The sequence below is a fragment of the Zalophus californianus genome, chromosome 11, assembly GCF_009762305.2.
Source record: "Zalophus californianus isolate mZalCal1 chromosome 11, mZalCal1.pri.v2, whole genome shotgun sequence".
NCBI classification, from domain to species: domain Eukaryota; kingdom Metazoa; phylum Chordata; class Mammalia; order Carnivora; family Otariidae; genus Zalophus; species Zalophus californianus.
The window spans coordinates 42,932,632-42,948,294 of record NC_045605.1 but is presented as its reverse complement, the minus strand read 5'-3'; the positions used below and the strand labels follow the sequence as shown (position 1 = coordinate 42,948,294).

Here is a 15,663-nt window from a genome sequence, read left to right as displayed (position 1 = left end):
GAGATGTATCAATTACCAAAATTGAACAAGGAAGAAATAGAAAACCTGAATAGACCTATAACCACTAAGGAAATGGAAGCAGTCATCAAAAATCTCCCAAGAAACAAAAGCCCAGGGCCAGATGGCTTCCCAGGGGAATTCTACCAAACATTGAAAGAAGAATTAATACCTATTCTCCTGAAACTGTTCCAAAAAATAAAAATGGAAGGAAAACTTCTAAACTCATTTTATGAGGCCAGCATTACCTTGATCCCCAAACCAGACAAAGACCCCATCAAAAGAGAATTACAGACCAATATCCTTGATGAATATGGATGCAAAAATTCTCACCAAAATACTAGCCAATATGGTCCAACAGTACCTTAAAAGGATTATTCACCATGACCAAATGGGATTTATCCCTGGGCTGCAAGGTTGGTTCAACATCCACAAATCAATCAACGTGATACAATACATTAACAAAAGAAAGAACAAGAATCACATGATCCTCTCAATAGATGCAGAAAAAGCATTTGCCAGGTACAGCATCCTTTCTTGATCAAAACTCCTCAGAGAATAGGGATAGAGGGTACATACCTCAATATCATAAAAGCCATCTATGAAAAACCGACAGCGAATATCATTCTCAATGGGGAAAAGCTGAGAGCTTTTCCCCTAAGGTCAGGAATGCGGCAGGGATGTCCACTCTCACCACTGCTATTCAACATAGTATTAGAAGTCCTAGCCACAGCAATCAGACAACAAAAAGAAATCAAAGGCATCCAAATCGGCAAAGAGGAAGTCAAACTCTCACTCTTTGCAGATGATATGATCCTGTATGTGGAAAACCCAAAAGACTCCACCCCAAAACTGCTAGAACTCATACAGGAATTCAGTAAAGTGGCAGGATATAAAATCAATGCACAGAAATCAGTGGCATTCCTATACACCAACAACAAGACAGAAGAGAGACCAATTAAGGAGTCGATCCCATTCACAATTGCACCCAAAAGCATAAGATACCTAGGAATAAATTTAACCAAAGAGGCAAAGGATCTGTACTCAGAAAACTATAAAATACTCACGAAATAAATTGAGGAAGACACAAAGAAATGGAAAAAGGTTCCATGCTCATGGATTGGAAGAACAAAGATTGTGAAGATGTCAATGCTACCTAGAGCCATCTACACATTCAATGCCATCCCCATCAAAATACCAACCACTTTTTTTAAAGAAATGAAACAAATAATCCTAAAATTTGTATGGAACCAGAAGAGACCCCTAATAGCCAGAGGAATGTTGAAAAAGAAAAGCAAAGCTGGCGGCATCACAATTCCGGACTTCCATGTCTATTACAAAGCTGTCATCATTAAGACAGTATGGTACTGGCACAAAAACAGACACATAGATCAATGGAACAGTATAGAGAGCCCAGAAATGGACCCTCAACTCTATGGTCAACTCATCTTTGACAAAGCAGGAAAGAATGTCCAATGGAAAAAAGACAGCCTCTTCAACAAATGGTGTTGGGAAAATTGGACACCCACATGCGGAAGAATGAAACTGGACCATTTCCTTACACCACACACAAAAATAGACTCCAAATTGTTGAAAGACCTAAACGGGAGACAGGAGTCCATCAAAATCCTAAAGGAGAACACAGGCAGCAACCTCTTCGACCTCAGCTGCAGCAACTTCTTCCTAGGAACATCGCCAAAGACAAGGGAAGCGAGAGCAAAAATGAACTCCTGGGACCTCATCAATATAAAAAGCTTTTGCATAGCAAAAGAAACAGTCCACAAAACCAAAAGACAACCGACAGAATGGGAGAAAATATTTGCAAATGACATATCAGATAAAGGGCTAGTATCCAAAATCTATAAAGAACTTATCAAACTCAACACCCAAAGAACAAATAATCCAATCAGGAAATGGACAGAAGACATGAACAGACATTTTTCCAAAGAAGATATCTAAATGGCCATCAGACACACGAAAAAGCGCTCAACATCGCTCGGCATCAGGGAAATCCAAATCATAACCTCAATGAGATACCACCTCACACCAGTCAGAATGGCTAAAATTAACAAGTCAGGAAACGACAGATGTTGGCGGGGACGCAGAGAAAGGGGAACCCACGTACACTGCTGGTGGGAATGCCAGCTCGTGCAAGCACTCTGGAAAACAGCATGGAGGTTCCTCAAACAGTTGAAAATAGAGCTACCATATGATCCAGCAATTGCACTACTGGGTACTTACCACAAAGATACAAAGGTAGGGATCTGAAGGGGTACATGCACCCTGATGTTTATAGCAACAATGTCCACAATAACCAAACTGTGGAAAGAACCAAGATGTCCATTGGCAGATGAATGGATAAAGAAGATGTGGTGTATATACACAATGGAATATTATGCAGCCATCAAAAGAATGAGATCTTGCCATTTGCGATGACGTGGATAGAACTGGAGGGTGTTATGCTGAGTGAAATAAGTCAATCAGAGAAAGACATGTATCATATGACCTCACTGATATGAGGAATTCTTAATCTCAGGAAACAAACTGAGGGTTCCTGGAGTGGTGGGGGTGTTTGAGGGATGGGGTGGCTGGGAGATAGAAATTGGGTAGGGTATGTGCTATGGTGAGTGCTGTGAATTGTGCAAGACTGCTGAATCACAGATCTGTACCTCTGAAACAAATAATGCATATATGTTAAGAAAAAAAAATTACAAGAAGATAGCAGGAAGGGAAGAATGAAGGGGAGTAAATCAGAGGGGGAGACGAACCATGAGAGACGATGGACTCTGAAAAACAAACTGAGGGTTCTAGAGGGGATAGGGGTGGGGGGATGTGTTAGCCTGGTGATGGGTATTAAAGAGGGTACGTTCTGCGTGGAGCCTTGGGTGTTATGCACAAACAATGAATCATGGAACACTACATCAAAAACTAATGATGTAATGTATGGTGATTAACATAACAATAATAAATTAAAAATAAATAAATAAAATAAGTAATTGCTAGAACAATACAAATAGTATGGTAGAATTTATAGAATGCTCATGAGTTGCCTCTGGTTACACAGATTAGGTGAGGAAAGTGGTAAGGGAGTATTTGGTTTATTTAAGTTATTTGACAGTTTGCCAAAGAAGGCATACAGATGGCCAAGGGACACATGAAAACCTGTTTAATTTCACTAATCATTGTGGAAATGCAAATCAAAATCACAATGAGATATCACTTCACATCTGTCAAAATGGCTAGTAGCAAAAAGAAATAGTAAAGTGTTGGTGAGGATGTGGAGAAAAGAGAATCCTCATGTACTGCTTGTGGAAATGCAAGCACTGTGGAAAATAGTATAGAGGTGCCTCAAAAAATTAAAAATGGAAATACCATATGATTCAGTAATTACACTACTGGATATTGACTCAAAGAAAATGAAAACACTAATTTGAAAAGACATGTGCACCCCTATGTTTATTGCAGCATCATCTACAATAGTCAAGATAAAGAAGCAACTTAAGAGTTTACTGACATGGGGCGCCTGGGTGGCTCAGTTGGTTAAGCAGCTGCCTTCGGCTCAGGTCATGATCTCAGGGTCCTGGGATCGAGTCCCGCATCGGTTTCCCTGCTCGGCAGAGAGCCTGTTTCTCCCTCTCCTTCTGTTTGCCACTCTGATTACTTATGCTCTCTCTCTATCTCTGTTAAATAAATAAATAAAAATCTTAAAAAAAAGAGTTTACTGACATATGAATGGATAAGGAATATATATATATATATACACACATACACACACACACACAAAAGAAATAGATCTTGTCATTTGCAACAATATGGATTGACCTAGAGGGTATTATGCTAAGTGAAATAAACCAGAGAAAGACAAATACCATATGATTTCACTTATATGTGGAGTCCAAAAAACAAAACAAATATACAGAAACAGGCTCATAAATACAGAGAACAAATTATGGTAGCCAAAAGGAAGAGGGGGTGGAGGAATAGGTCAAAAAGGTGAAAGGGACTGAGAGGTACAAACTTCCAGTTATAAAATAAATAAGTCACAAGGATGAAAATTACAGCATAGGGGATATACTCAATAATATTATAAAAAATTTATAGGTGACAGATTATCACTACACATATTGTATTGTGGTGAGCAGTTTGCAATGTGTAATTGTTGATTCACTATGTTGTACACTTGAAACTAACATACTACTGTATATTAACTATACTACAATTAAAAAGAAAAGGGAGGGGCGCCTGGGTGGCTCAGTCAGTTAAGCGTTTGCCTTCAGCTCTGGTCGTGATCCCAGTGGCCTGGGATCAAGTCCTGGTTGGGCTCCCTGCTCAGCGGGGATCTACTTCTCCCTCACACCGCACCCCCATTTCTCATAAATAAATAAATAAAATCTTAAAAAAAGGAAAAGGAAAAAATTGCTGCAAATTCATGTGTATCACTTATATAATTTGAAAAAATAAAGATACACATATTAATATATAGATAAAAGGTTATGTGTAGGATAGATGAAGAAGGTCTGTTTTTTTTTTTTAATCTCTATAGGAAATAAAACTTAGAATTTTGGATTTTGAAATTCTGCCTAGTGTGCCAAAAGTCTGGTGATTGTCCATTTGGAATATTAAAGGTGGAAATAAGAGGTCAGATCTAACAGAACAAAGGATGGAAAGTGTAGTAGCTATCATCAGCTGATGTTACCCTGTCTTCCCTCACCACCCCATATGCATACACCATCGGCCATATGCCTACATCCCTATGTTAAAACAAAATAGTAGCATTTTTATGTTAAGACATATCATAGATATAAACACATACTATCAGTTATCAACACCTGAAAATATGTGTACTAAATTATTAATATGCTACTTCTGTTATTTGAAGTTTAAGAATTTTTTTCCTTCTTTCAAGTTATCTGCATTATTTTCTGGTTTATTCTACAGTGAGCATTTACTGCTTTTGTAATTTGAAAAAAAATAAGTTTTTTTATTTAAAAACCTTGCACAAGTAAAAACAAACCTAATTTTACCTTGTTATGTAACACACAGAGTAAGTCTGCAAACCAACGGAAGGATTGGATGTTTCTGCACACCCAAATAAAATATAATCTTCTAAGCTTGTATGGTTTCCAGTCATCCCTTTAAAATTAAAGAACACAATAGTGACTAGGATGGCAAAAAATAAAATAAAATAAAATAAGAATTCCTGTATCTTTGAAAATTTGCTTTTCATTTACTAATGAAAAACCAGTCACTTACATGTATCAATTTATCATTTTTTATCATTTGTCATTGCACTTACCATAACTCCCAAATGAATTTAAAATGTAATATACGGGCTCAGAGGCATAATATATTCCACGAGTTTAAGTGTTTATGCTTGTGAATATTATATGTCTATCACCCATTTTCAGTTGAAGGCAATAAACTAAACTCCTGAATGAGAATATGAGCCCTGTGTCTCAGAAAAAAAGTTCTCTATTTTCAGTGAATTTTATCACTCAGCAGGGCTCCAGTGGTCATTAGCCATGCCCTGACCTCCAGGCAGAATGAGCCAAAGCCATTCCAGAAAGCTGGTTGTTTATCCGCTTTTAAAAATCATTAAAGAAGATGTAACAGTCACCTACTATGTAATGCATTCCAGGGCCTCGTAATTCCAAGTCTGGATTCCTATTTATAATTATGAAGTCGGCTTGAGGCTAAGAAAATATTTTCTCCTTTTCTTAACTTTAAGTTTCCAAATAACTTGCAGTATGTTTTCAGAAACAAATGATTTCTGGCTTGGAATATGGTTATTTTTCTAAGAACCTCCAAAAAGTCCCAAATTTGTAACAAGTATTTAAAATTGAAATAAAATATCATTTAAACACATCATTTAAACTTTATTATTTCCTTCTCTAGTACTCTATAAAAGATTCTTAAAGCAAATTGTGTCTACTTGAAAAATGAACGGAGTAGATTGGAGAATAATTTCCTATTGTTATTTTGTTTGTGTTTTCATAATATTAATCCATTAATTTTTGCTTATCATCCTAGAAAAAAAAACTGAAAAAGTCTTTCCTACGTGAGCAATCTTTTGAAATTTCTATTCTTCAGTCTGTTATAGATTTGCTGAGTAAGAGACCAAGGAATCATGGGCTCATTTGTCATCTCACTAGTAAAGCTTTTCCTGACCATACGTCTACAATGACCCCAGCCCTTTATTTCCATATCCCATTAATCTCTCTTCTTTTTATCAGAGTTCTAATATTTTATGAAATAATGTTAATTATGAATTTCTCACTGGTTTCTATTTTACCTGTTCCATTTGAATATAAGCTTTTAAAGGGCAGAGACTCTGTTTCATTCATTGCTGTATTTACTAGTTCCTATAGGACAGATTGGCACACAGGTACTCAAAGATACTTGCTGATAGAATGGATGAGGGTTGTCACTTACCATTTAGGAGGAAGTACAGAAATGAAGGCTGGTGGAATGGCTTTAAAAGGACAGAGGATAACACCCAGTGCTCCATGCAGTACGTTATATGCAAACAATGAATCATGGAACACTACATCAAAAACTAATGATGTAATGTATGGTGATTAACATAACATAATAAAAATAAATTTTAAAAAATTTAAAAAAAAAGGACAGAGGAATGCCTGATGGTAATACTTTACAGGACAGCGTGCTGAAAGCCATGGACCACATACTGAGAATCACTGAATTATTACCTTCATCAATCAGTAAATGGAGTTCTATGAACAAGTACAGTAGTCCCTCCTTATCTGTGGTTTCACTTTCTGTGGTTTTTAGTTATCCGTGGTCATCCATGGAGGCAGATGATTCTCCATCTGACATATTGTTGGAAGGTCAATAGCAGCATCCCCCTCACTTCATCTCATCACATAGGCATTTTACCATCTTACCTCATCACAAGAAGGGTGAGTATAATACAGTAAGATATTTTGAGGGAGAGAAAGAGACACCACACTCACATAACTTTCATCACAGTATACTGTGGTAATTGTTCGATTTTAATATTAGTATTGTTAATCTCTTCCTGTGCCTAACTTATTAGTTAAACTTTATAACAGGCACGTATTTATTAGAAAAAACATAATGTATGTAGGGTTCAGTACTATCTGCAATTTCAGGCATTCACTGGGCATCTTGGAACGTATTCCCTCTACATAAGAGGGGGTGTTACTGTAGACAAATTCTATGAGGGATTACCTCATACTAAGAGAGAAATGTTTGAAACACTGATAGTTCTCTATTTGAACTAATAAAATGGATCAAAATAACATACAGCAGGGTGTTGAGTATTGATGCAAATGGAGTTACTCCAATGCCTCCAGCCACACAGAGGCTAACCTCGTAGTTCAGCGATTCCTCAAATGGACTTCCAAATGGACCATCAATGTATAGCCTGTGGAGAAGGTAGACAAAGTTGGGGAAAATTAAAGTAAGTTAAATTAATTCTCTGTAATAGGTAGCAAACATGCTGAATCCAGTTTCCAGGCTTTGTATGGCTCAGGCCTTCTTTCATTATTCTCATACTAATAAACCTAAAGGAACAAGAAATGCTGTATATGAAGTCTCAATATTAAAACAGGTACATCTGTTTCTAAGCCTTCCCTTTATGAGGCAAACGTTAATTAAAAGTATAGAGGGGTATATAGGACTATGATGGCTAAGGACAAGTTAAAGCTCTGATCATATATTACTATATTTGACTAAATTAAAATATCAATTGCTTTACTGCATCTAAATTCAATAAATAAGGTTCTATTTAATGGCAAAGTCAGTAGCAGAAATATTTACTGAAACATTTACTCTGTGAACAGAAAAGTAATAGAAAAAGGAAAAGAAACTGTTTCCCTCTTGCTCTAGTGAGGTTAATTAGTACAGAAACAACAGGAGAACAATCTCAAAGGAATCTCTACTTACTTGGGATTGTATATGCTAGTGTGTGTGTGTGTGTGTGTGTGTGTGTGTGTGAGAGAGAGAGAGAGAGAGAGAGAGAGAGAGAGAGAGAGATCCTTCTTAACTACAACAGAACTTGCTAATTGTTCACTCGATATTTTCCCTCCATTCTTTCTTAATAACAAAACATTAATTTATTCAGGGAAGCAAAGTGCCCAGCCAAAACACCACATCACCCAAACTCCACTGTATTTATTTTGACTGTGTGATTCTGTTCTGGTTAATGTCATGTAAGTGACAGTGCAGTTGGAAAAACTGGAAGGCTTCCTGTAGAAAGCTGCCTCAGCTGAAAATTGTACCTCTATCCCTCCTTTTGTTTCCTTCTTCCAGGTACCTAAAATGTTGACCTGATGGACTTCATACTTACCTTTGATGGCTGTAGAATTAAGATAGCCTCTCTAGATGACCTAGTTCCAGGTTTCTTAATGTGAAAGATATCTTAAAGGCATTGCCATCTTAATGCTCTTTTTTCTATTATTAAAAAAAATAACTTTGCTAAAATATAGCAACTGTCCCCAAAAGTACATTTATGTTGTCAGCCTTACAATATACATGTCTTTCACTGTGAGGAGCAATTGCAACTAGATCACTTACTATTAGGCATCTGTGATCTTACTGGTTAAACGTTAAATGAATGAATGGACAGTCTTTTGACCTCTGAGCTCCATGGCATGGGGTCTAAGTTGTAATCCCATTAGTCATTGCCAATATTTGGTTTCCTTTCCTTCTGGCACTTAGACAACACTTCTTGGCATTTTTGTGATTATATTGAGCCATATGTCTAATTCTGACCACTGGGCTGTGAGTAGAGGCAATACTTGCTACTTCTGGAATAAGGCAGGGAAAAGCTTTGTCCCTTCCATGAAAACTAAAAGCCATGAATTGAACCAGAAGACAAAAGCCAACCAAATCCCTGACTTAATCACTTGAAGGGAGCTGTTCTGGATCCACTGGACCCTCAGAAGTCACTTCATGAGTAAGAAAGAAATCTGTTTTGAGCCTTATCACATTTTCAGGATATTTCAAGGTTCACTAGTTAACTGCAGCAGACCTCAGACCAGCACGACTACCACATGTACAATTTATATTTAAATTCCTCAAAGAAATTTGCAAGAGTACTGATTTTAAAAAATACTACAGCTTATAGAAAAGCTACTTACTGTACCTCAAGGAACAATAACCAAAGTTTGAATGCTTAAGGTAGCATTCTAAGCACAGCAGAAATTCAGAAAACACTGATAGATCATATACACACAATATGCCTAATTCTTATTACATCCATCTCCTTCACATTTTACAAATTATTCACTCAACAAACATGCACTGGGTACCAATGATTTCTGTGATACTATTTTGGACTCAAAGATAAAATTGACACCAGGACATCAAAAATGACCTTCCTGGAGTTTTTGCATCTTCACATGAAAATCACATTACTTGGGTTGGAGGATGAAAGAAGGACTACAATACTTTGATCTTTTGAAAGATCAGATAAATCTTCTTTAAAAAATCAGCGATAAAATTGGCAGATGATTTTAACATGTATTTAAAGAGCAGATTTAGGATACAATTCTTTATACTTGTCTGACGTCCAATGCTTTCATAAAGATATTTTCACAGAACAGAAAAACAACAACCTGAAAACAAAGCCACCAGAAGATATTTGAAAATTAATGATCAGTACATTAGATTGTTGATAGAAATCTCACAATAGCAGTGGCTCAAAAACAACATGTGCGAATTGATTCTACGACTTCTCGCCATGTAAGCAAATCTAGAATATAAACATTAAATAAGAAAGTTGGGCTTAAAAATAAATACTGCCAACTTCAAAAACAGATCATTGCAAATCTCTACAACTATTTTAGAACCCACTACACCCAGTGCAATCTTCTCTTAGTCATTCACTCATTGAACAAATGCTTTTGTGCACCTGCAATGTGCTAGACAGTGTGCAAAGCATCAGGGAAACAGAAATGAACCAGATAGAAAAAGTCCCTGGCCTCTTGGTTCTTTGATTCTAGTGGAAGAGGAGCTAGCCCATAAAGAAAGATATAAAAAGATATATAATGATATATAGTGATGAGTGCTTTTAAAAACAGGTAAAACATAGTCATTGTTGGAGCTAGGTGACTGGGTAAATAAAAATTCATTTTACTATTCTGTTTACTTTTATATATGCTTGTAAATTTGCATCAGCAGTTTAAATGGAGAGTCAGAGAAGGACTCTCTGTGCATATGGCAATGGAACAGAGACCTAAATGAAGTGAAGAGGCAAGATAGAAAAACATCTGGAAGAAGAATTTTTCCAGCAGGAATAGCGGGAAGTATAAATAAGCAAAGCATTTTGGCTTAAGGATATATTCACACCAGCTAAGCCCTTCCTGGGAATTTTCAGCACAGTTTCTTCATTCAATCTCCTGCTAATTGTATTCATGAATTTTTCTTTGTCAGGACTGATGCTTTGTTTGGACCAATCGCTGTCATTTGTTCATTAACAAAATCTTTAGCACCTGTCCTATAAAAGGCACTTTTCAGGTGCTCTGGAGATGATGGAAGTGAACAGGAGACAAGCCTCCCTGTCCTCGGAGAGGGCTTCTCTCTCTCGTGTGCAAAGTCCTAGAGATTGAAAAGTACATCTCCTGTCCACAGTAATTATGGTACTGCCCCCTTCTTTATTCGTGTCTGCTTCCTATAGGAAAAAACAGACACAAGGACATTTTATTCGATCAGCAAAGGAGAAGAGCAGTTAAGAAACACACCTCTTTCCTACTTGTCTGCTTTACAACCAACAGGCCCTAATGCACACCCTCCCTACAGGTTTGGTGTTCCAGAATAACGTCTGGCAAAAAAACAAGAATTGAGGGTTCTAGACATTTACTGGGGTTGAGAGCACAGTGTGAGATGAGAAGTAGATGGGAATGTGGTGCGAAGGACCTTAGAGAAGCAGCTGTTTTTTGTGGGTTTTTTTCATTTATTTTTTTTTAAGTTTTTAAATTTTAATTCCAGTATAGCTGATACACAGTTATATCAGGTTCAAGTGTAAAATATAATGATTCAACAATTCTATATATTATTCAGTGCTCATCATGATAAGTGTACTCTTAAGTACTCTTAATCCCCATCACCTATTTCACCCATCCCACCACTCACCTCCCGTCTGGTGACCATCAGTTTATTCTCTATTAGAGTCTGGGTTTGGTTTGTCTCTCTCGTTTTCTCTTTGTTCATTTGTTTTGTTTCTTAAATTCCACATATAAGTGAAATCATATGGTATCTGTCTTTCTCTGAATGACTTATTTTGCTTAACATTCTATTCCCTAGCTCCATCCATGTCTTTGCAAATGGCAGGATTTCATTCTTTTTTATGGCTGAATATTCCATTGTATATGCATATCACTTATTTTCCATTCATCTATTGATAGACACTTGGGCTGCTACTATAGTTTGGCTATTGTAAATAATGCTGCAATAAACATAGGGGTGCATGTACCCCTTTGAATTAATGTTCTGTTTTCTTGGATAAATACCAGTAATGCAATTACTGGATTACAGGGTATTTCTATTTTTAACTTTTTGAGGAACTTCCATACTGTTTTCCAGAAGGGCTGCACCATTCCCACCAACAGTGCATGAGGGTTCCTTTTTCTTCACATCATAGCCAACACTTGTTTCTTGTGTTTTTGATTATAGCCATTCTGACAGTTATGAGTTGATATCTCATTGTACTTTTAATTTACATTTCCCCGATGATGAGTGATGTTGAGCATCTTTTCAGGTGTCTGTTGGCTTTCTGTATGTCATCTTTGGAAAAATGTCTATTTAGGTGCTCTGCCCATTTTTTAATTGGATTATTTGATTTGGGGTGCTGAGTTGTATCAGTTCTTTGTGTATTTTGGATACTAACCCTTTATTGGATATGTCATATACAAATATCTTCTCCCATTCCGTAGGTTGTCTTTTAGTGTTGTTAGTTGTTTCCTTCACTGTCCAAAAGCTTTTAATTTTGATGTAGTCCCCATACTTTATTTTGCTTTAGTTTCCTTTGCCTCAGGAGACAAACCTAGAAAAATGTGTTATAGCTGATGTCAGAGAAATTACTGCCTGTGCTCTCTTTTAGGATATTTATGGTCTCATATTTAGGTCTTTAATCCATTTTGAGTTTATTTTTGTGTTTGGTGTAAGAAAGTGGTCCAGTTTCATTCCTCCACATGTTGCTTCCAGTTTTCCCAACACCATTTGTTGAAGAGACTGTCTTTTCTCATTGCATCTTCTTTCCTGCTATGTCAAAGGTTAATTGACCATATAATCATGGGTTTATTTCTTGGTTTTCTATTCTGTTCTATTGATCGATGTGTCTATCTTATGCCAGTACCATACTGTTTTGATTACTACAGTTTGTAATATAACTTAAAATCTGGAATTGTGATACCTCCAATTTTGTTTTTCTTTTTCAAGATTGGGGTCTTTTGTGGTTCCATACAAATTTTAGGATTGCTTGTTCTAGTTCTGTGGAAAAATGCTGTTGGTTTGCATTTATTAGAGTGCATTGCATTAGTATCAGGGATTGCATTAAATGTGTAGGTCACTTTGGGTAATATAGACATTTTAAAAATATTTGCTCTTCCAACCCTTGAGCATGGAATCTCTTCCCATTTCTTTGTGTTGTCTTGAATTTCTTTCATCAATATTTTACAGTTTTCAGATTTTATTCCTATATATTTTTTGGTGCGACTGTAAATGGGATTGTTTTCTTAATGTCACTTTGTGCTACTTCATTATTAGTGTATGACAATGCAAAAGATTTCTGTACATTGATTTTGTATCTTGTGACTTTACTGAATCTATTTATCAGTTTTGGTATTTTTTTGGTGGAGTCTTTAGGGTTTTTCTATTTATAGGATCATGTCATCTGCAAATAGTGAAAGTTTTACTTCTTTTTTACCACTCTGAATGCCTTTATTTCTTTTTTGTTGTCTGATTGCTATGGCTAAGATTTCCAGTACTATGTTGAACAAAAGTGATGAGAGTGGACATTCTTGTCTTGTTCTTGACCTTAGGGGAAAAGCTCTCCATTCCCCCATTGAGTATGATGTTTGCTGTGGGTTTTTCATATAAGGCCTTTATTATGTTGAGGTATGTTTCCTCTAGATCTACTTTGTTGAGGGTTTTTATCATGAATGGATGTTGTACTTTGTCAAAAATGCTTTTTCTGCATCTATTCAAATGATCATATGGTTTTTATCCTTTCTCTTATTGATGTGATGTATCACGTTGATTGATTTACAAATATTGAACCACCCCTGCATCCCAGAAATAAATCCCGCCTGATCATGGTGAATGGTGCTGGTGAGGTTTGTGCACGTTTTCTTAGAGGAGGGGGCCCACAGTTCCAGGAGTAAGGCAAGTGTGACCGGGAAGGGCACATCTGCTGAGGCACGGGGGCGCAGAGCTTGGTACAATCAAGTTAGGTAGCAGGGCTGTGTGGTTCATACAGGTGGCTGCTGTTTATGTCGGAGGGCAGAAGAGTGGCACCTGCCAGCTCCTTTGTTCCTGGAGGCATCTTCCTGTGATCCCTGATCTTCGGGCCACACCCTGAGATGAGTAAATCACTCTCCTTCCTTCAGCACTTCAAACTGCTTCTTCTACGCTGTATCTCTGCCGACTGTGGTGCTTTCTCTTTAAGGGTAGGGACTCAGCTTCCTAAAGTTTTCCAGGCTCTCCCAGAGCTGAGCCCACTGATTTTTAAAATCCCAGGCTTTAAGTCCCACTGGTTATAAGAATGCATGAGATTCAGCCCCTCTCACTTCTAAAGCCAAATGTTATGGGGATTCATCCTCTCTGTTCATGAGCTCCCTGGTGTGAAAGTTTGTTTTTCACCCTTCTCCACATCACCGGCTTCCTCCCCACTGTGGACAGTCCCAGGGCCTATATCTAGACTTCTTGGATGTCCATGGGAAGTTGCAGTCCCTCCTGCTGGGGGGAAAAAGCCACCTGTGCTTTGGGAAGTTGAGTTTGGAAGAAATAAGGAAAGGAGACTGTTGGTCACAGCTGGTTCATTGTTCAGGAAACCTAGAGTGATCTCCGGGGCTCATCTGCAGATTATTCTGTTTCACCACTGGCACTGGTCAGTAGTATCAGGGCCATTTTGCTCCCAAACCACACCTTCACTATTCCTACCTTCTGTGATGTGTCCTCTTCTTTACCTTGAGTTGTGGAGTTTACTCTGCCCATCTTCGGATTGTTTTCTGGGTTATTTATGCTGAAGTGAATGAGTGTTATCTAGTTGTACCCACGGGACAAGGCAAGTTTAGGGTCCTCTTACTCTGCCATCTTCCCAGCCTGTATCTTCTCTGTTCTTTTGTTTGAAATACTTTTTGCACACGGAGAAACAAAATTTTGCTGCTTTGGGAGGAAAGATGAAGAATGAAATTGTTGGTAATTTGGTGACACCTGGGCTATTGAGGGAGGCAGAAAGAGGAACGATGTAAGTCATTTTTCATGTATTTAATGTGATTAATGTGTAAAATCCATTGCCTTTAATTTATGAGCAGTGATTTTCTCCCATCTTAGTACCTGCTCTTTAAAGGAATACAATATTCCTACTATCATTATATATGTGAGAAGATTACAGAAACTAAAGGCAACTCTCCAAAGTCTTGCAATAACATAATGGAGGTGAGAGCCACCTGATACATTTTTAAACTTTGGTTGATGACTAATAAAAAGTTTCATTATGAAGGAGTGTGAATATAAGAGAATTCTAAGAAAAGGAGGGATGCTCTTTCCTGGACCTTTCAAAAATATATTAACATTTTTTTTTTAATTTAGTAAGTTTTTCCCTTGAAAGTAAAATACATTAACATGTTTAAAATTGATTAAAGGGTGCCTGGGTGGCTCAGTCGGTTAAGCGTCTGACTTTGGCTCATGTCATGATCCCAGGGTTCTGGGATGGAGCCCCACATCGGGCTCCCTGCTTAGCAGGAAGCCTGCTTCTTCTTCTCTCTCTACCCCTCCCCCTGCTCATTCTCTCACTCTCTCTCAAATAAATAAAATATTTCTTAAAAAATCTTAAAAAAATAAAGTTGATTTAATTTTTCAATATGTAATATCAATCAGCTGATAGACCAGTTATATCAGATCTCTTCCTCTCAACAGAAAAATCCATGGACTGCAAATTAATTCAACTATATTAAAAAATAAAAAGTATAACCAACAGTTCTCAAAATCTTGTTCCCCAAAACTTCCTATCACTTTCCCCAAAACACACTGACATCATAATAAATTAAAATAGAGTTTATTTAAATAATCTGATAATTTGTAAAATTATTTTAAGAAATATTAGTTTATTAATTTAAGAAAATATATACTAATTATACCAGTATTTCAAAGAACAATAATTTAAGAAGGAAAAAAGTATTTTGTAGTCAAATTAATTTGGGAAATGTGTTAAGAAAGTTTTTTACCTGTTTATTTAAAAATTTCTTTTTAGGGGAGGCGGGCAGAAGGAGAGAATCTTAATCAGGTTCCACACCCAGTGTAGAGCCCAGCATGGAGCTGGATCTCATAACCCTGAGATCATGACCTGAGCCCAAATCAGAAGTTAGATGCTTAACTAACTGAGCCACCCAGATGCCCCTAAAATTTTCTTTAAAAAATAAAAAAAGAAATTTAAAAAATTTCTTTAATTCAAAACTTCTC

At 36.9% G+C, this 15,663-nt stretch overlaps 1 protein-coding gene across 1 annotated transcript in view; it reads right to left on the bottom strand.

Annotated features, from left to right (window-relative positions):
• The window catches only part of NOX4 (NADPH oxidase 4), a 182,246-nt gene that overhangs the window by 24,138 nt on the left and 142,445 nt on the right, over positions 1-15,663 (bottom strand). The window contains exons 15-16 of the mRNA XM_027579697.1: positions 7,286-7,405; positions 5,022-5,130 (exon numbers count right to left, since the gene is read on the bottom strand). Of these exons, the coding sequence (XP_027435498.1) occupies positions 5,022-5,130; positions 7,286-7,405 (229 nt within the window). The remainder of the gene's footprint in view (positions 1-5,021; positions 5,131-7,285; positions 7,406-15,663) is intronic.